At 35.2% G+C, this 20,469-nt stretch overlaps 1 protein-coding gene across 4 annotated transcripts in view; it reads right to left on the bottom strand.

Annotated features, from left to right (window-relative positions):
- PLCZ1 (phospholipase C zeta 1) overlaps positions 1 to 20,469 on the bottom strand; it is a 170,252-nt gene that overhangs the window by 20,694 nt on the left and 129,089 nt on the right. For 2 of the 4 annotated variants that reach the window (XM_055276989.2, XM_055276990.2), the window contains exons 4-7: positions 17,382 to 17,613; positions 13,207 to 13,408; positions 6,650 to 6,794; positions 19 to 168 (exon numbers count right to left, since the gene is read on the bottom strand). In XM_055276989.2, the coding sequence (XP_055132964.1) occupies positions 19 to 168; positions 6,650 to 6,794; positions 13,207 to 13,408; positions 17,382 to 17,613 (729 nt within the window). The remainder of the gene's footprint in view (positions 1 to 18; positions 169 to 6,649; positions 6,795 to 13,206; positions 13,409 to 17,381; positions 17,614 to 20,469) is intronic. The other 2 variants (XM_063640774.1, XM_055276991.2) reach the window with 2 other exon arrangements.

The raw sequence follows: 20,469 nt of genomic DNA, 5'->3' as shown, positions 1-20,469 counted from the left end.
CTCAGAAAAAAATGTTACCTCTGGTGATGGTAGAGTATCAGGAAAATCATCAAGCATATCAGAAAGCAAGGACTCTCCAAAAGTAGCCTGCAAATTGTCTGCCATTACTTCTTGTTGGGCAGTGGAGCAGTGATTTTCTAAAGAGAGCACCACTGGGTAGTCAGATGTCTAAAAAAGTAACCATTACTATCGTTATTCATCAGAACTTCTAAATAATTGTAATGCAATTAATATAAGTGCTTAATGTATTTTAAAACCTACTTCTAACGTTTAGCACCTTTGCAAAATAAATATTCTTTAAACTGAAAGTACTTTTGAGTTTGGCAAAACAGAGACCATTAAATCTGCATAAAAAGAAAAATGTATTACTATTTGCACCAAAAGAATAGGAACAACTAAAGCATCCATCAGTGAGTACTTATTTAAATAAATTATAATGGCTGAGCTCGGTGACTCACATCTGTAATCCCAGCACTTTGGGAGGCTGAGGTGGGCGGATCACCTGAGGTCAGGAGTTCGATGCCAGCTTGTCCAACATAGCGAAACCCCATCTCTACTAAAATTACAAAAATTAGCCAGGTGTGGTAGCATGTGCCTGTAATCCCAGCTACTCAGGTGGCTAAGGCAGGAGAATCACTTGAACCCAGGAGGCAGAGATTACAATGAGCCGAGGTTGCACCATTGCATTCCAGCCTGGGTGACAGAGGAAGACTCCATCTTAAAAATAACAATAATAATAATAAATAAATTATACCATATCCATATAAAGGAATGATATAGACCAATTAAGAAGAAGGCAGGACGAGCATGGTGGCTCACACCTGTAATCCCAGCGCTTTGGGAGGCCGAGGCGGGTGGATCACCTGGGGTCAGGAGTTCGAGACCAGGCTGGCCAACATGGCAAAACCCCGTCTCTACTAAAAATGCAAAAAAAGAAAATTAGCTGGGCGTGGTGGCAGTTGCCTGTAATCCCAGTTACCTGGGAGGCTGAGGCAGAAGAATTGCTTGAACCAGGAGGCGGAGGTTGCAGTGAGCCGAGATTGCACCGCTGCACTCCAGCCTGGGTGACGGAACGAGACTGTCTCAAAAATAAAAATAAAAAAAAAAGAAGAAGACAGAGCTATCTATACTGCTATAGAAAGTTATCTATGGGTTTATGAAGAAAAGCAAGTTACTAAAAAGTAGCATGCTATATTTTTATTGTTAATATACAAATGTTTAGAGATTTTAAAACGTGAAACAAAAACATTATTAACACTGATGAGTTGGGAGAAATGTTAATATTCTGCTTTTTCAGTTTTAAGTTCTGTAATCAAAACTTATTGTTTTAGAATTAGAAACAAAGATAAAGATATTTCCAGTTTCTAATAGCAAAGGAGTTTTATTAAGTGAAGTTGGCTCTACAAAGGTATTTTCTGCCCTTTCTCATTGCTGTAACTTCAAAACTTGCCATAAAATAGGGAACAAAACATCATCGGATCTTATTTATGTTTTTTTCTTTGTTTTGATTTCATATCTACTTATCAGGGCACAAATTTACCAATTTGTAAACAAGCCAGGGGATCACAAGTCTTACTGCATTTTCACAGCACTCAGAACAGAGTAGATTATTACTATGTCTTTTTAATGTATGAGTGTATTGCTCTGTGGCTGCTGTGACAAAAATTACTACAAACTTCGGTGGCTTAAAACAACAACATTTATTCTTTCACTGTCTAGTCACCAGAAGTTTGAAATCATTTTCACTGGTCTCAAATCAAGGTGTTGGTAAGGCTGCACTCCCTTGAAGGCACTGGAGAAGAACCCTCCTTGCCTTTTCCAGGTTTGGGTGGCTGCCCACATTCCTTGGCTTCTGGCCACATCTCTCTAATCTCTGTCCCTGTCTTCCCATTGCCTCCTCCTCTCATGTATCAAATCTCTCTCTACTTCCTTCTTATACAAGCCCTTATGATGGTGTTTAGCGCCCACTCAGATAATCCAGAATAATCTCCCCATCTAGAGGTCTTTAACTTAATTACATCTACAAAGACACTTTTTCCAAATAAAACAACATTTACAAGTTCCAGGAATTAAAACTTAATACTTAATATTTTTGGAAGCCCTTATTTGACCTACACAATGACCTTCTCAACTAGAGTGAGTCTACTGACTCACTCTGATCCCAAAAGAATAGGTAAAGTTTTTTCCAAATATAATAAGTAATTCTGAGACCGGGCAAAGTGATGGCCTAAAAGGTGGATTATTCCATGAGGCCCTGACGTCATTGACATCATTTCTCTTTCTTCTTGGCTCCATCTTCTGGGAAGATCCTCTTTCTTTTATCTTCCTCGGCCACATTGAAAGTGGATGTTGAGGAGTTTGTTCTCTTGAAAGCCAAGCAATGTTTGCAGCCCATTTCCTTACTAAAGGCTGTTTTAAGGCTCACCTAAGAGTCATACTTATGGGGATTTTTGGCAATATAAGTCCCTCAAAACTGCTCAAAGCCTTGTTTAAAATCTCACTTCTGGCTCTTTTGGGTGTTTTTAAATACAGTTTATTGTGTATACTTAAGGTATACAACATGATGTTATGGGACACACGTAGATAGTAAGAAGGTTATTATAGTGAATCAAATTAACATATCCATCTATCCATCATTTCACAGTTACCCTTTTTATAATTTCTATGGCAAGAGCAGCTAAAATCTACTCATTCAGCATGAATACCATACACAGTACAATTTTATTAGCTATAATCCTCATATGATACGTTAGAGGTCTAGACTTTTTCATCCTACATATGTGCTACTTTGTAGCCTCTGACCTACCTTTCTCCATTTTCTTCTCCCTCCCCACACCTCATTCCTGTCAACCACTGTTTTGTTCTATATCTCTGTATATTTGAGTTTTTTTTTAATTCCACATGTAAGTGAGATCAGGCATTATTTCTTTCTGTGTCTGGCTTATTTCACTTAACATAATGTCCTCACTCATGTTGTGGTAAATGGAAAGATCTCATTCTTTTTAAAGACTGAATCATATTTCATTGTATATATACATCTTCTTTATCCATTTGTCTGTCAATGACACTTAGGTTGTTTCCATATCATGGCTATTGTGAACAATTCTACAGTGAACATTGCAGCACAAAAACTTTATGAGATGGTTATTTAATTCCCTTTGGGTGTGTACCCAGAGGAGGGATTACTGGGTCATATGGTGGCTGTATTTTTTATTTCTTTAGAAACCTCTATGCTGTATTCCCATTGGTGGTACCAAACTACATTTCCACCATCAGTGTACAGAGTTCCCTTTTTGCCATGTCCTTGCCAACATTTCTTATCCTTTGACTTTTTGATGAGACCTTCTAACATGGGAAGACTGTGAGGTGGTATCTCATAGTGGTTTTGATTTGCATTTCCCTGGTGACTAATAATGTTGAGTACCTTTTCATATAGTTGTTGGCAATTTTTATGTCTTCTTCGGAGAAATGCCTATTCAGGTTTTTAATCAAGTTTTTTTTCCACTAATAAGTTGTATGAGGTCTTTATAAATTTTGGATATTACTCCCTTATCAGATACATGGTTTGCAAATATTTTTTCCCAATTCATAGGCTGCCCTTTTATTTTATTGGTTGATTGTTTCCTTTGCTGTGCAAAAGCTTATTAGTTTGATGTAGTTCCAGTTATTTATTTTTGCTTTTGTGATCTGAGCTTTTGATATAATATCAAAAAAAATTGCCAAAGTCAGTGTCTAGGAACTTTTCCCCTATGTTCCCTTCTAGGGTTTTCATAGCTTCTAGTATTATATGTAAGTTTTTTATCCATTTTAACTTGATTTGTTGTGTATGGTGTAAGATAAAGATCTAATTTCATTCTTTAGCATGTTGAAATTCAGTTTTTTCAGTAACATTTATTGAAGACACTATCCTTTACCATTTTGTCTTCTTGGTCTCCTTGACAAAAATTAGGTTGACCATATGTGCTTAGGTTGATCTCTAGGCTCTCTACTCTGTTCCACTGGTCTATATGTCTGTTTTTCTGCACAGGACCATGCTGTATTGATTACTATAGCTTTGTAATATAATTTTAAATCAGAAAGTGTAATGCCTCCAACTTTGTTTTCATTTCTCAGAATTATTTTGGCTATTTGAAGTCTTTTATACTTATTTACAAATTTTAGGACTTTTTTTTTCTATTTCTATGAATAATGCCATTGGAATTTTGATAAGAATTGCATTAAATCTGTATATTGTAGCCTAGTATAGTTGCTCACACCTGTAATCCCAGCACTTTGGGAGGCCAAGGTGAGAGGATCTTCTGAGGCCGGGATTTTGACACCAGCCTCGACAACATAACAATACCACACCCCAAGGGAAAAAAACCCTGTGTATTGCTTTAGATATTGTGAACATTTTAACAATATTATTTTATATCTTCTGATTCAGGAGCATAGGATATCTTTTCATTTATTTGTGTCTCCAATTTCTTTCATCCATGTTTTATAGTTTTCAGTGTACAGATCTTTCACCTCCTTGGTTAAATTTATTCCTAGATATGTCATTTTTATACTATTGTAAATGAGATTATTTTCTTAATTTCTTTCAGTTAGGTCACTATTTGCATATAAAAATACTACTGATTTAAATATGTTGATTTTGTGTTCTGCAACTTTACTGAATTCATTTATGAGTTCTAACAGGGTTTTTTGTACGGAATCATTGGGCTTTTTCACAGACAGGATTATGTCATCTGCAAATAAACATAATGTTGCTTCTTTTCTTCCTATTGGAAATAATAGAAAGTACTGCATTTTGTCTCTTTTTCTTATCTAGTTGCCCGTTTCTTGCTTTTTGGAATCTTAGAAGCTGTAGGCTTTTCATCCTTGCAAGGCCTTTGCATTTTAAGACTGTTGCTATTTTTTTTCACCTCATTTTTCCACTCTGAATTAGGTGAGAGAGTTAGCCATACAAATATTTGGGAAGAATATTTCATATAAAGGGGGAATAGCAAGTACAAAGGCCTTGAGACGTGTCTGAAAAAGACTAAGGAGGCCAGAATGGCCAAGTGAACAGGGATGGAGTAGCAGGAGAGTTAAAAGACGTAATGAAAAACTGACCACTTATGGCCTTGTGAGTCATTGTACAAATTTTAGCTTTTATTTTGAGCGAGGCCGAAGGCTTTGAGAAGGGGAATGACATAGTCTGAGTGCCCAAAAATCACTCTGGCTGATATGGTGAGATGAGATGGCAGGGGAATAAGAAAAGAAGCAAGAACATCAGAGAAGAGGGCAGTGGGATCATTTAAATGAGAGGTGATGTTGGTTGACTATGACAGTGACAGTAAGAATGGGCAGAGATAGTTAAATTCAGGACACATTTTAAAAGCCAATATGATTTACTGAAGAATTGATTGAGGGGATTGAGAGAAGGAGAAGAAGGTTACAGTTGGCAAAAAGGTCTTGGCTAGAGCATATGAAAGTTGTCATTGATGAGATGGGGAAGAGCATGGCGAGAGCAGAACTAGAGAAATATCAGGTAGCTCAATTTTAAACATGTTAAGTTAAGTATGCCTATTCATATCCAAGTGGTAATGTCAAACAGGCAGTTGTGTACATTGGTGTGAGTTCAGGAAAGAGACTGGAGTAGAAATAAATAAATTGAGAAATAATAGAAACTACATGTTTAGGAGAATCAGTGCCACACTCTCAATGTTTTTACATTAAGATAGAAATTGTTCATACATGATAGTTGTATCTTTGAAATATTTATTTTGTACTCCATTTTAATATATAGTAGATAAATTTATATAAATTTGTGATCTTAAGTTTATGTTGACAGATTATGTAATGTATTGACATAGGAGAACTTCAAGTTTATTACATTTGTAAATTTAATGTATTAGGTACACATTACACAGTTTTAGTACGTAGTAAGAATTCTTTTTGATTGTAGTCATTTTAATTGTACTAAAATTGTACTATAATTGAAGTACTTAAGAAATCAAGGTGTTAAGTTTACAAAAATGACTTAAAATGTCTGAAGGTGCAAAATTACCCATGTTTATAAATGAAACCAGTGTTATTTAGAACTCTAACATTGAGGGATTGCAAAAACCTGCTCAATTTATAGAGTAGGATTCATAAACTGAGCTCAAATTCTAGGAATAACTATATCTTTGAATCTGTACTAAATTAAACATTTTTGAATCCAAAGTAAACTTCTGAACATTTCTTACTATATCAATAGCTGTCATTATAGTCATTAAAATGTCAACACTTGAAATGATGCATTGTTGACACATTTTATTTTGTCTTGAAAGTAAAAGAGTTGAATATTGGTAAAATATCTACTATTATCTAGACCAGTATTTCTCAAACTCTCCTGGCCATCGTCCACAATAATAAATATATTTTACATTGTGAAACAATACACACACACACAAGTAGACAAAAAGTTCCATGAAACACTATGTACCTTACCACCTGAAGCTAACTTTGATAAATCTACCTTTAACTATATACAACATGGATTTCACTGCCTACTAATGGATCACAACCCACAATTTGAAATATCATCTAAAGTAAGGCTAAGCATTATAGGATTTTGAAGCAAGTAAATTAGAATTGCTTCTGTTTAAATAGCTACAGTTGAACAAAGATATGTACATACCATGAATGCATACTTGTGTATAGCTTGGATAACAGTTTTAAACAGAAGTTTGCTTGTGAGTGTGTAGCCGTGATATACAACAGGTTCATTTTGTGCTCCATCCCAGCAGTCAATCTCCAAACAACGGCATCCTTTCACAAGGGCACTAGCAAAATTTCAGCAAAATAAAATGTTACTCCTGGACCATTAAAAATATATACCAAAGTATTAAAATATGCCAAAGACCATTTGTGATTTTATAATAAATGCATAAACGAGTCCATAAAACTCTATTAAAAACTTGTCTTTGGGACAAGTTTTGAGTCTCTAGAAATTTGCATTAAAAAGGAAGGCACACACCATCTGTGTAGTACAATACTGTGTCTTTCTCTCTAGTCAAATGTTTTACTCTTGTGTGCTCTCCATACAAGCCTGGGTTTTCAGTAAGCAATGAAGATACCTGCTCCATAGTTGTAGCTCTGAAACATCCCTACTCCCAACCCATATAATTTTCCTTATGGTGGCATTTACTGTTCAGTGCCATACCATTGAAAAGTGATAATGTTCAAAGCCCTCTCAGAACAGTAAAACATATTAATAAAATCTTATCTAATTATTTCCTCATGTCAGGCTTTGGGGAAAGGGGTATATGGTAGAAGGGGAAGGATAAAGAAAAGGCAAAGCATGACAATACTTGCTCTCTGGAAACAGTGTTGTCTAGACAGTATGGAAGCTAGAGGGCCTGGTGAATCAGCAAATAATCCTTCTCTCTTTAACCATTTAACGTAAGGCCATCTCTAATTTTAATCCAAGTAAGCACTAGAGAAAATCAAGGTTTATGCAAAGGAAGCCTAGATACCTGCTCATCTATGTCTATTCGACTCATAATTTCACCAGGAGAAAAGTATGACCTGCTTGCCTCAGAATACAAGTTCACAGCTTTATCAAAACTGAGGAAAATATATTTCTACTTCTGCTGATATCTAAAACTGGGTCTGATTTTTCTACCTAAAAAATAAAAATCAGTTTCTTGATTTAAACACAAATTCTATCTTAGATTCATTAAATGAGTTGTACCCACTGGGTTTAAATTAATTTTCAGTGTTCATACTACAAGAGAGCAGTGACAGGATGCTTTATTAGCACATATGCTTTTATTTACTCTGTGTCAGTGGAAACCGATTGCATTCAGATTTTTCACTGACTTTATAATAATGAACATAAGCAAATAGGGATGTCTCAAAATCTTCATACCCAGCCCAGAGTAGGCCATTGTATGCCATCATGAAATAGGTCATTTGCCCCAAACTACCAAGTGTTCACTCAAATTTATTGATTTATGTGTAGATATTGTTTTATTGATTCATGCAAATATAGTGATAGCACTAAGATAATTCTTTAAATCATTTCACAGACACATACAAAGAACTATATAGTTGTTCCTATTATCTATGAACCTGGCCTGACATGGAGCTAATATGTGCCAACCACAGACAGGGTCAGCAACACTAACATGAGGCAATGGTTAGTGCTGGTTCTACAACAGCAGGGATTGAAATTTCAGGCCATAAAACATGTTTGACATAAACTGACTGTTAGTAAATATTTATTATGTTTATATTAGAAAAAATGGGAACTAGAGATGTAAGAAGAAAAGTGGAAGGCAGAAAAATGTGATCTTCTAAAGTGCGATCTTGGAAGAGACAAAACTGAATCTGAGAGCTGACTTGAAACACCAGGATCTTAGAATCGATACATACTAGGAAAGAGGTTAAAAAAGCTCCCTTGTCGTACATAGAGATATTTTTCCATGGAAAACCAATAAGTACATTAAATTACCCCATGTCTACAGGCTACTGGTTTTCCACTGGGACGATTTTGCCTCACAGGAGGGATTTGGCAATGTCTGGAGACATTTTCAGTGCCACAACTGGAGATAGGGAGAGGTTTGTAACTGGCATCTAGCAGGTAACGGTCACAATGCTGCTAAACATTCAGCAATGCACAGGACAGACCCCAACAACAAAGAATTATCTGACTCAAAAAATGCAAAGTTTGCGAAACCCTGCCATAAGTCATGACAACCTGGAGAAGCTCCTGTCGTCCCAGCACCAAGTACTTATATAAAGTCAGTAGTTTTTCCAAACAGAAGCACTGAGCACCAAATGGGCCATATGAGAAAACGAACCTTTTAGATTTAGTTCTTCTTTGGAGATCTTATTTAGTCCCTTTCTAGGGAGATGACCCAAGAAGTACTTAGGTAAGAGCATAGCTGAGAACAGATAAAACAATTATGACACTAAGTCAATGTACTGAATTCAGGACTGCCTAAAGTATGAGAGGGAGGGAGGGAAGGAGGGAGAGAGAGAGACAGAAAAAAAAACCTTGTATACCCTTGGGAATAATAGAGATAAAAGATGGAAGAACTCTGATGAGGAAGTAAGGCATTCGAGAGAAAGAGAATTGGTGAATCTCATCTATCTTGGAGGCTTCACTAACGAAGCCAAATTTTTATTAAGAAAAATTAAATTCTTAATAAATTATTTTGGGGTGTTTGCGGTTTTTTTTTTTTTTTTTTTTTAGAGACAGAGTCTCACTCTGTCACCCAGACTGGGGTGCAGTGGCGCAATCTCGGTTCACGCCATTCTCCTGCCCCAGCCTCCTAAGTAGCTGGAACTACAGGTGCTCGCCACCACGCCCGGCTAATCTGTGTATTTTTAGTAGAAACGGGGTTTCACTGTATTAGCCAGGATGGGGTTTTTAAATTTTGCTTTGTTTTTTGTTTTTGTGTCTGTTTTGTTTTTCTGTTGTTGTTTTTAAGATGGGGTCTCTTTCTGTCACCCATACTAAAGTGCAGCCTGGTCCTAGGCACAAGTCATCATCCCACTTCAGCCTCACAACTAGCTGGGACTACAGACACATGCTACCACATTTGGGTAATTTGCTTTGGCTTTTGTTTGTTTGTTTAAGTGCACAGTGCTTTATTTAGGCATGTGGCAATGCATTATAATGTAAAACTTCAGAGTTTTCTTAACTAATTGTCTTTGTATTGGAGAAATGGGCCGAGAATATTCATAGAGAAATCTTGTCTGGCCCATGGATACTCTCTGGGCAAATAAGGCAGAAGTTCTAAATTCGGCTACATTTGTAGAATTGCAAATGAATATATTTCTTGGCTTATGGATTTATTTATGTATTTAAAGTTGGAGAAGAAACAATGTTTATTTGTAAAGTTTCTTAATTTCTGTGGAAGAATGTTTGCTTTCCTGACTCGTATTTGATTATGACAGTAAATTGTCTTGCCTATTTTATCAACATAGAGTATGAGATCTCTGGAGTGCTGCCAGAGAACAGTCTTGAGCTTTTTACTCGGGTGGTGGAGGGAAGAAACCACCAAGAACCATATTGTGAAAGAAAACTTTTCATAAATAATATTGGCTCTTACTACTTCTCTAGATAGTTTTAATTTTATCGATGGATCAAATCAACCTTTACAAAACTGCATATTCAGACTACATGGTTTGGTCTCCAGCAAAATGTTTTCAGTGATTGTGCAATGTCATGTCAACCACTTACATGTGGAGGCACATAAGAGAAAGTTTTATCTTCTCCAACAGTGATGTTGAGGACACTCCACTATTTCACTTTGAGCCTCCTTTTTGGAAACAAATAGAGAAAATTTCTCTCTCATTCACTACAGTTTTTTATGATCATTGTAAACCTTGTAATTAATCCTGTTTCTCTCTTGACTTTGGCTGCTTAGAAAACTTATAGGTGATATTCTCCACGCATTCTAGAATTTGTACAGAACTTTGTGGTATGAAATTTCCACTCTTAACTTTATTTCATCTATTTATCTTTAAATTTCCTTCAAATACTTCCTATAAACTATCAAGGTATAAAATATTATAATTTTTGTTGTAACTTCTTTAGACTGTGTAATGTTATTTTTTCTATTTGAAGTTGAATTTTAACTGGTAATAAAAATAAATTTAAGAATCTTTTGGTACATTAAGATATTGAATGCTATACAACAGTAACATTCTTTTTCCTTTTGCAAATATGAGGAAATTGAGATACACAATGGTTATATCTGTCACAAAATTAACAGATGACGGAAAGGGAAGAAATATGAATGCTAGAAACTTAAACATTGATATTTAAACACGATATTATGCCACTAGTCATAAGGAAAAATATTTTGAAAGACTTTCATACTAAGCATGTATCTTCCAAAGGTGGATAAAGAAACAGAAAAGTACAATTAAATTTAAATGTAAATTTGCGGTTGGGTGAAACTTTTTCTTGTAACGTGAAAGTAATTATATATATATCTAAATATAACTGCTTTAATATTTATATCTTCTCTCTTAAAAAATTAAAATAACAAAAAATGAACGGAAATTCCTATAATGAAATTATAGCTATAAATTGGGCTATCTTTACAGAATTCTAAATGAATACATTTCAAAATTTGTGAATTTATGTCATTACTTAGATTTGAAATTAGAGAAACAGCAATATTTACTTGTATGTTTGATATTATCTTGGAATTAGAAGATATCTTTTCTATTGATGGTTTTACCTTAAGTAATACTATCTAATCATTTGGTTTTAAATATCCCATGTATACCGATGACTTCCAGTTCTCTTTTTCCAGTCTGATAACTTCTGAATTCCACATAAATATACCCAACTGACTATCTGATCTAGCCATTTGGTAACTAATTGGTATCTCAAACTTAACATGGAAACCACAGAACCCTTGCATGTTGCCTCAAACCCTACAATGGGCTTCTCTCTTGGGCTTCAACGTCTCAGCCAACAGTATCACTGTAATTTGGTTATGGGAATGAAAATCTTGATTCCTCTCTTTCCCTCATATCTCTCTTCAAATCACTTGGTAAGTCATGTTCGCTATGTCTCCTAAAATTGCATGGTCCCCAACATAGGATGGTTCAACTTACAATTTTTCAACATTATGACAGTGCAAAGAAAATATGCATTCAGTGGAAATCACATTTCGAATTTTGAATATTGGTCATTTCCCAAGCTAGCAATATGCTGTATAAGATACTCTGTCGCAAGATGTTGAGCAGCAGCAGTGAGCTACAGATCCCACTCAGCCACATGATCACAAGGGTAAACAACCAAAACTCTACAGTGTCCTGTGTTGCCAGTTTTGGGGGGTGCTTTCGGAGCGGGGATATGATTTAGCCCCACTGTAAGCTAGTGTAAGTGTGTTAAAGTAAGCTAGGTTAAGCTATAATGTTTGGTAGGTTAGATGTACTAAATGCATTTTCAACTTAAGATATTTTCAAGTATTGATACAATTGTGGATGTAACCACATTGTAAGTTGAGAAGCATCTGCATCTCAAATTCAACCACTTATCATCTCAGCTGCTGCCTCATGAGTTCACCACCAGCTATATCACCTGCACTGCTACATCATCTTCCCAAATCATCTTCTACCTCCACTCTGGCCCCACCAGTCATTCCTCCACATTACTGAATAAATCAAATTATGACACTATCTTTAGGAAAATCCTTCTCAGTGCAGCTGGAATAAAATCTATTCTCCTCTCCATGCTCTACAAGATCCTCATTAACTGATTCTGCCTACCTCCTCAAACTCACCTCCCTTCATTCACCATTGACTTGTTTCCAGCCACATTTGCCATTTTTCTCTCATTTAAACATGCCAAGCACTTACTCTGTTTAACATGACCTTCCTACTAGATCTTTCTAAGGCTTCCTGTATCATCACTCATGCCACAACTATTTCATTTCACCTCTTGAGAAGACTTTTCTGACAACTTTACCCTAAGTAACACCCTCCACCCCACAGTCACTTTCTATCACATTACCTTAGTTCATCTTCCCTGTATGATTCATTCACCCTTGAAAACATTTTTTTACCTGGTTATTATCTGTCTATCTGCCTGTACACAGATAAATATAGCAGCTTTGAAAATCTTGTTCAGCGCTGTATCTGAGCTGACTGACTAAACTGAAGTCTGGTATTAACAGTATGATAGGTACACTGTTAGGTATAAAATCAGCAATGCAACGTGGATTATTTTTAATCCATGTAAACTATTTAACATGCAAGTCTATAAAAATCACTATCCATAAATGCGTATTTATACAGTGTACTGTATTTATGTGTTGGCTTTAGTTACAGTATGTGTCCTGATGTCTTAGAATTAATTTTAACCATACTTATTAAAATCTAGGATCTTCTGACTAGCTAAATAAGAGTCTTCTTCATATGCTTTCCTTTGAGAAGTGTCTAGGTTATTCAGCAAACTTCGGAAGGGCCATAATCACGGAGAAGAGGTTAACAGGTGGGATTAGAAGGAAAGCATATGATACTAATGCATACAATAAATTACGTTGCCACTTCATCCAAATGTTGGATCTTCAAGATACGTACAAATAAAAATTCCTATTCCCTATGAGTTTGGATAACACAGAGAGTCTTCTTTTTATTGTGCACTCTTGCCTACTGAGGTAGACACTGCCAGGAACTTTCAAGTATTTTTAAATGTAATAGATTTAAAAATAAAATAAATACCTTACATATCCCCAAAGGTCACTTGGTCCCACTAATTGATCAGATACCAAATACGTGTTATGTGAAGATGAAATAAAATAATCATTTAAGGGATGAGTCATATCTTGATAAACTTTTGTACATTCATTTTTAAACAGCAGACATTCACGTGAATCCATGTATCTTGTAAAACCTTCAAATGACATTTGGTGTGCTTTCCTAACTAAAAAAATAAAATAAAATAAGTTAAAAGGATGCAAAAATACCATTAGCAAGATAAAAAATTACATCTCACTTGTAAACTTACTCAGTAGTAGAGCATATTTCTAAAATATTCCTTTAGAATTAATATTAATACTATATTTATGTTGTTTGGAAACAAATTTTTGTAGTAAAACCTTCAGTTCTTCCATATTAACATTCAAGTAAAGAATATATTATTTGGCTGGGTGTGGTGGCTCACGCCTGTAATCCCAGCACTTTGGGAGGCCGAGGCGGGTGGATCACAAGGTCAGGAGATCAAGATCATCCTGGCTAACACGGTGAAACCCCGTCTCTACTAAAAACACAAAAAATTAGCCGGGCATGGTGGCTGGCGCCTGTAGTCCCAGCTACTCGGGAGGCTGAGGCAGGAGAATGGCGTGAACCTGGGAGGTGGAGTTTGCAGTGAGCCAAGATAGCACCACCGCACTCTGGCCTGGGTAAAAGAGCGAGACTCTGTCTCAAAAAAAAAAAAAAAAAAAAAGAATATATTATTTAATTATCTCTTTTTTATGTTTTGAAAATACCCAAAAGAAAAGTACATGTATTATAGATCAATGAACTTCCACAAGCTACACATCTGGATAACTGGCACACAGGTTGAGGAACAAAGCATTGCAGTGTTCCAGAAGCCTGCCTCCGACTAACTTCCCCATCACTCACCACACCCAAGTATATCCACTGATCTGACTTCGAAAAGCATAGATTTAGTTTTCTTTGGTTGTTGTGCTTTACATGAATTGACTCAGACAGTATGTATTTTTGTACCTGGTTTCTTTTACTCAACATTATATTTCAAAGATTTATTCTTGTAGTTGCATGTAGTTATACATTGCTCATTCCCATTACTTTATAGTATTCCATTGTATGACTATGCCAGAATTTATTTATTCATTCTATCACTGATAGGCATTTACATAATTTCCTGTTTGGGGCTGTTACAAATTGTGCTGCCAAAAATAACCAGTAAATGTCTTTTGGTGCAAATATATACACATTTCTGTGTGGTGCATGCCTAGGAATGGAACTGCTGGGTCATTTGCATGTGATCATTTTTAGTAGTTAATCTCTGAACTTTTTTACTCTCTGTAATATGTACCAAAATATCAGTCAAGCAGAACAGTGGCTCTGGAAACAGACAGCCTGGACTCATATCCATTTAACTTGTTATATGACCTTGAGCATATTAGCTAACCTCTCCCTATCTGTGGAATGGGGGAAATAATAGGATCTACCCTTATATATTTACTCTATAATTTTTAGTTGCTATTATTGCTATTGATAGTTCATTTTAGCCAAAAAGAAAAGGTGACATGAGCATTCACTTGATTAGAGTGTGATCTTTGGCAGAGAATTTTATTTCCAGGAATTTATCCTACAGAAGTAGAGACTCAGACAGTGATGTACAAGAATGCTCACATTAGCCTTATTTATAAAAGCAAGATAAGTGCGGGGGAATAAACAAATTAAAGCTCAAAATATGATATAATACTAAGCAGCCATTAAGAATAACGTATCATAAAAATATAGTGACGTAAGTAAATGTTTATGACATCATAAAAATGAAGAAGACAGCATTCAAACTGCTATTACTATTTTGGTTTAAAAAATAAGGAAAATAAATAAAATTTTTATAGGTATACAAACCCTCTATTTCAAAGCCATATAAATTTAGGAAAATAGAAGTGTATGGAGCAAATTAATCATTCATTGTAACAGTAATGACTTGCATACATTTATTATTTTTCCCTGTTTAATTAGCAGTAATTGGCTTACCCTTTTGAACTATTGAATAATTAAATAAATATCTTCGGTAATGGAATAGAAAATCAACTCATTTTGTTCACTTAAAAACTACCAGTTTGAAATGAGGATTGATCACATGGATTTTTAAAAACCTCATTTGGTACATGTCACATACCAATGAGGGATGAGGCTGAGGAACTTGGCAGCATTTGGAACTATCAGATCATAATTCAAATTGGCCTTAATAAGACACCAAAGTGATCAATAATCATGTAAATGAAATGCAAGGTCTTGGCTGTGTTGGAGAGTATTTGAGGCAGGTGAAGGCTCAAAAGAGGAAATGGATGAACAGTATAATATTGCAGTTAAAATGCAAACACAATTCCAAAGTGTCACTGCCACCATCCCAATATCTCATTTGTATCTTTTAATTTACCACCTGAAGTTTACAGTGCCAAAGTAATTTTTTTGCTAATATTCTCTAGATCAGTGCTACTTAAAGTGCTCATCTGTAAACTGGTTGTTTCCAGTTGGCAATGACGTAAAGAGCTTGAGCCAGAACATAAATCAATTCATTACTTCCTTAGAGAAAGTCTTGCTATTAAAAAAAAAAGTCAACTGAACTCATCAGTTCTGCTTAGTGATATAGTCGCTTAGTATTCTGGCACAAGCTCTTTACCTTGCTGCAAACCTGCAAAAACTTAATGGTGCTGAGACCAAATTGTCACTAACACTGAACTCAATGACACCATGACAATGTTGAGAACCCTCCAAAATCTTTGCATGGCACTGAGTCATGAAGCCAAAACCTTTATTGTGGCCTATAAGAACCTGTATGGTTTGATCTCTGCCAGTCTCTCCAAATTCATCTCCCCCTCATTCTCAAAGTTCTAACCACACAGTCCTCCTGTTCCTTCAGTTTTTCAACTCAGATTTAATGCTTCCCTTTCTTGGACCTTAGACACTTCTCCCATTTTGTCATATAACTTGTCCGTTCTTGCCATTTAAGTCTCAGCTCAAATCTCACACTCTCAGAGAGGGTTCTTCTGAACACCCAACCTGAACTAGGCCTCCCAGGTCATTTACTCTCCATCACCTTCCCTGCTCTATATTTCCATATCACATAGCACTCTCTAAGTTATCCTTTTTACATGCTTCGTTATTTACTGTCAGCTTTCCTCCAACCCATCAGGAATTCAAGACCTAATTGCCTTGTTCTTCACTATATCTTCAGCCCCCAAAACCATACTTGGTTACTACAGATAAATATTTGAATAAATTATCAATGTATGATCCAATGCAGAAATAAGTTTGGTTTTGTTAGAACCTACATCATCATGTGTTAAACATTGGTAGCCTAAACCAACTTAAAGAGGCAAAACTAGAACTTTCATACGCCCCTCCTAGGTGAATATTTTGAGCTATTCTATCAGTTAGTTTCTGTAAGGTCAAACATTGTGCTTTAACAATGGTTTGGTACCATATATGATTATTTTATTGTATTACGTGTTTGTGATTTTATTTCAAAATGAACATAAATGAAAAACTGTGAAGTGTTTTTACCCATTGAAAGATGGAACAAAGATCACAAATTCTATGACAGATCGTCAGCCTAAATGGTCATTTAATTTAAATCAAATCACTGTGTGTTCAAAATTGAAGAACAAGCGAAAAGTATATATATTTATGAAATGTTGTAGACAATTATATTTATAAACAAAGTAAAATTCATCAGTTTATAATATTTTCTTCTTAGAATTTTTTTTCATTTAGCACATTTAATTTTCATACATATTTTCAACAATACAATGCATTAAAATGGAAGACCACCTATAACTGGGGTTTTATCTTATTCATGAGCTCAAGATACTTTCTTCTAATAGGGTACATGTAATAGAATTGTTGTCTTACTTTCACCTCCAAGCTCATTTCTGAACACTTGAGACATACATGGAAGCAGTTGAAAGAAAGGAGCTGAACAATGTATAGCAAAGGATGTCATGGTTGCATACTATAGCATTCTAAAAGGTATCAATTCTATAAAATATATTTTCCCAAAGATATGTGACCCATCTAAAGACTGTAATTTGATAACCATAATTCATAAAAATACTTTGCTTTAAAATAATTTTTGAAAAAATATTCTTCGCATATAAATATTCTGATAAAAGTTTGAAATGCAAACATACCTTCTTCAATAGGCTCATATTTCTGAATGATCTCAAAAGCAATAACTTTACTCATCTCAGCTATATATTGTTCTTGTGTCAGAAATTGAATCAGATTATTTTCTAAAAGAATTTTCCGGTTTTCAGAATATGCGTTGAAAATCTCAATAATTTCTTCTCTGTGAGTGATAATTCGATAAATTGCTCTAAATTCTTCTATGGTGATTCTTCCTTGTTTCAGCCTGTCGTTGTCCTACTAAAAAAATGACTGGTGGGCTCACATTGTGAGTATAAAAAATACATAAAATGAATATTAGAGTATTTATGTAATATGTAGTAATTTATACTTGAAGATGAAACTTACATTGGATTCTTATTGAAGATAAAATATATAAAGCTGCATGGAGTGATGTCAAAATTGGAAAAGGGTTAGTTAACTCTTGAAACCCAGTGGTTATAGGGATAAAGAAAGGAGTGTGGGAGAAAATGAGGATTCCAGGTCGTCTTTCAATTTCACATTTCATTTTTGTATTCCACTTTACTTCAGTACCTTCTTAAAACCATACCAGGCAGTGTGTAATCTCATGCCACTGGTGTGCAGCCTGGACCATATATGTCAGAGTGAGTCAGACATATTCAGACAGCATTCAAGATCAATGTAAACTGCAGAAGCTGTAGTAGTTATGCAATACCTTGAGGAAGTGGAGTCTGAGTAATCATTGAAGGATTTGGGGCAGGTACAAACAAGATGAGTTCCAATAAGAAAGAGTGGATTCAAAAGGTCATATTTGAACTTTATGAGAAAAGGCAAGTTATTAAAAGTACCAGGATGACTGGGAATTTCTGAATAGGAAAACGAATACCAGAAATAGAAGATTGGTTTGATTAGTTGTGCATTTCCAATTGGAAGAGATAGAGAACTGCAGGTAAGAGAGCAGATAGGATGAAATTCAAGTGGGAGGTGGTGAATAGACACTAAAGAACAGACCTCAGTGAAATGATGAAGGGAGAATTCAGAAGGATTTGACACAATGAAATTTTAGACAAATGACAGAAATAATTCAGGAATGACTGGGCTCAGGGAGAATTAGAAAAACTAGTAGAACTATAGTATTACCAACAAATAAAAAAACTGGGAAATAGGAATTTCAGCTAAGAGGGAGATTTAATTTTTTAAAAAATGCTTTTTTATAACATCTTAACTCTCTTGTTACATTGTAAACAGCTTGAATGCAAGAAGCAGGTGTTGAAGGGGCGTTGTGTCATGGTGGGATCTGTGGTTGTCAAATCAGATGCTGGGTCTCCAGAGCTTATTAAACAATGATAGCACCTTAAAATTATATAATCTTAAAGTAATTCATGCATATTGTTCATTACCTTACTTAAATAACATGCTTCAAGTTACTGTTTTTAAATTCTTGATTTTGAGGTCCATGGAAGTGGATGTTCTAGAATTAATTTCGTTTTAGCCTTATCCCACTCCTTATTTGTCATAAAACCTTAAGCAAGTCAATAAAAATTTAAAATGTGCCTGTAATTCCTGAAAATTTTGGTTATAGAAAATTATATAAATAAAAATTATGGTTCTACTGAACAGCAGCATAAAATAAAATATACATTATTCACTGAATAATGAAATTTTATTACTTTCAAACAGAGTATAAGCTTGGTCATCTGAAATGTTCTCTGATAATTTGTTTTGTCTCATGTTCTTCTAAAAGGTCAAAGTTGCCATCTTATACTAAAAAGAATTGGAGATATAAGTCCAAACAAAATTCCACAAATCCCAAGAATCACTATAATTGATCAAAATCAAAGAAGAATTGAAAGTCAAGTGTTAATCAAATTATAGAAAAATGAAAACCACACAAAATAATGAGAGTTGTATCACTGAAGAGGGGAAGATCTAATTTTAGTAGAAAGAGAATGGAAAAGGAAAGCAACAAGGAGCAAGTAACAATGGGGAAGAAAAACAGGACATGGTAGCATCACGATCAAGGGAAGCAGGGAGAAGAAAAGCAATAAGAAAGAAGGCGCAATTTGAGTGCTGAGGCACGTGATAGCAGCTCAGACTGCCAACATACTAGACTCCCCTATAAGAGAAAACTGAAGCGCAAAAATCTTAGGTAAATTGTCCCCAGCCACACAGGTAGACCAGGATTTTCAACTAACTCTAAGACCACCCAGAGGAGCAGTTGGAAGAAAAAAAGTCAGTATACCATTACACAGATTAACAGTATATATGCAGAAATAAATTCTGTAAAATGCAAATCTGACCATCTCAACTCCCTCTTAAAGTTCTCACTGCACCTCCTTTGTCTTCAAGACAAAACCCCAGCTGTATTGTGTAGCATCCAAAGCCATCTAAAGTGTCATGGATGATTTCTGCTCTTATCTTTTTCCTCCTTGCACCTCACACTTCACGTGGTCTGAATTAGTTGCAGCACAGGTACCAAACCATCTCTTGCTATGGTACAGATGTGTTTTTTTGTTGTTTTTTTGTTTGTTTGTTTTTCTTTCTGGAATATCCTTTCTGTTTAAATTACCAATTTCTACCAATCCTTGAAAAAGTGTCACCCACTCCAGAAATCTTCCTAGGTCCTCTGTGTCTCCTCCCCAGGTTGCATTAAATATCCCTTCTCTGGGTTCTTAGAAGACTCCACTTTCTTCTCTTACAGGCCTTATTAGATTGGAATGACAGCCTTTTTCTATATTCATTCTAGAATTGCCTCAGACAGCGAGTTTGTCATTTGTTTCTTGTATCCTCAGACTTAAAAAAGTGCCTGACTGAAGATATTCAGAATGTGGCCTACCACCCAGTTTTATGAATCTGATGAAATAAGTGCATTTAGACAATAATTAGATAAAGAAGTTAAGTATCTCCCTAGACTTAAGGAGGATAGGAAAAGAGATTTAAAAGTGCATATTTCAGAAGATATGCAAAATCTCAGGCCCCACCTCAGGGTTCACTACCACCTCTAAAAAGTTTCATATTAGTCATTAAATGTACAACATAAAATAAGAGTAATAAAATCATTTTTCTCCTGTTTAAAAAATGTTCCTTAAGTGGTTATTCTTTGCAAAGCATTACAAAAAGCACTTTCCCAAA

The sequence above is a fragment of the Symphalangus syndactylus genome, chromosome 5 (genome assembly GCF_028878055.3).
Source record: "Symphalangus syndactylus isolate Jambi chromosome 5, NHGRI_mSymSyn1-v2.1_pri, whole genome shotgun sequence".
Lineage (NCBI taxonomy): Eukaryota > Metazoa > Chordata > Mammalia > Primates > Hylobatidae > Symphalangus > Symphalangus syndactylus.
Note: the sequence above shows the minus strand (reverse complement) of the source record. Positions and strands in the feature narration are given on the sequence as shown.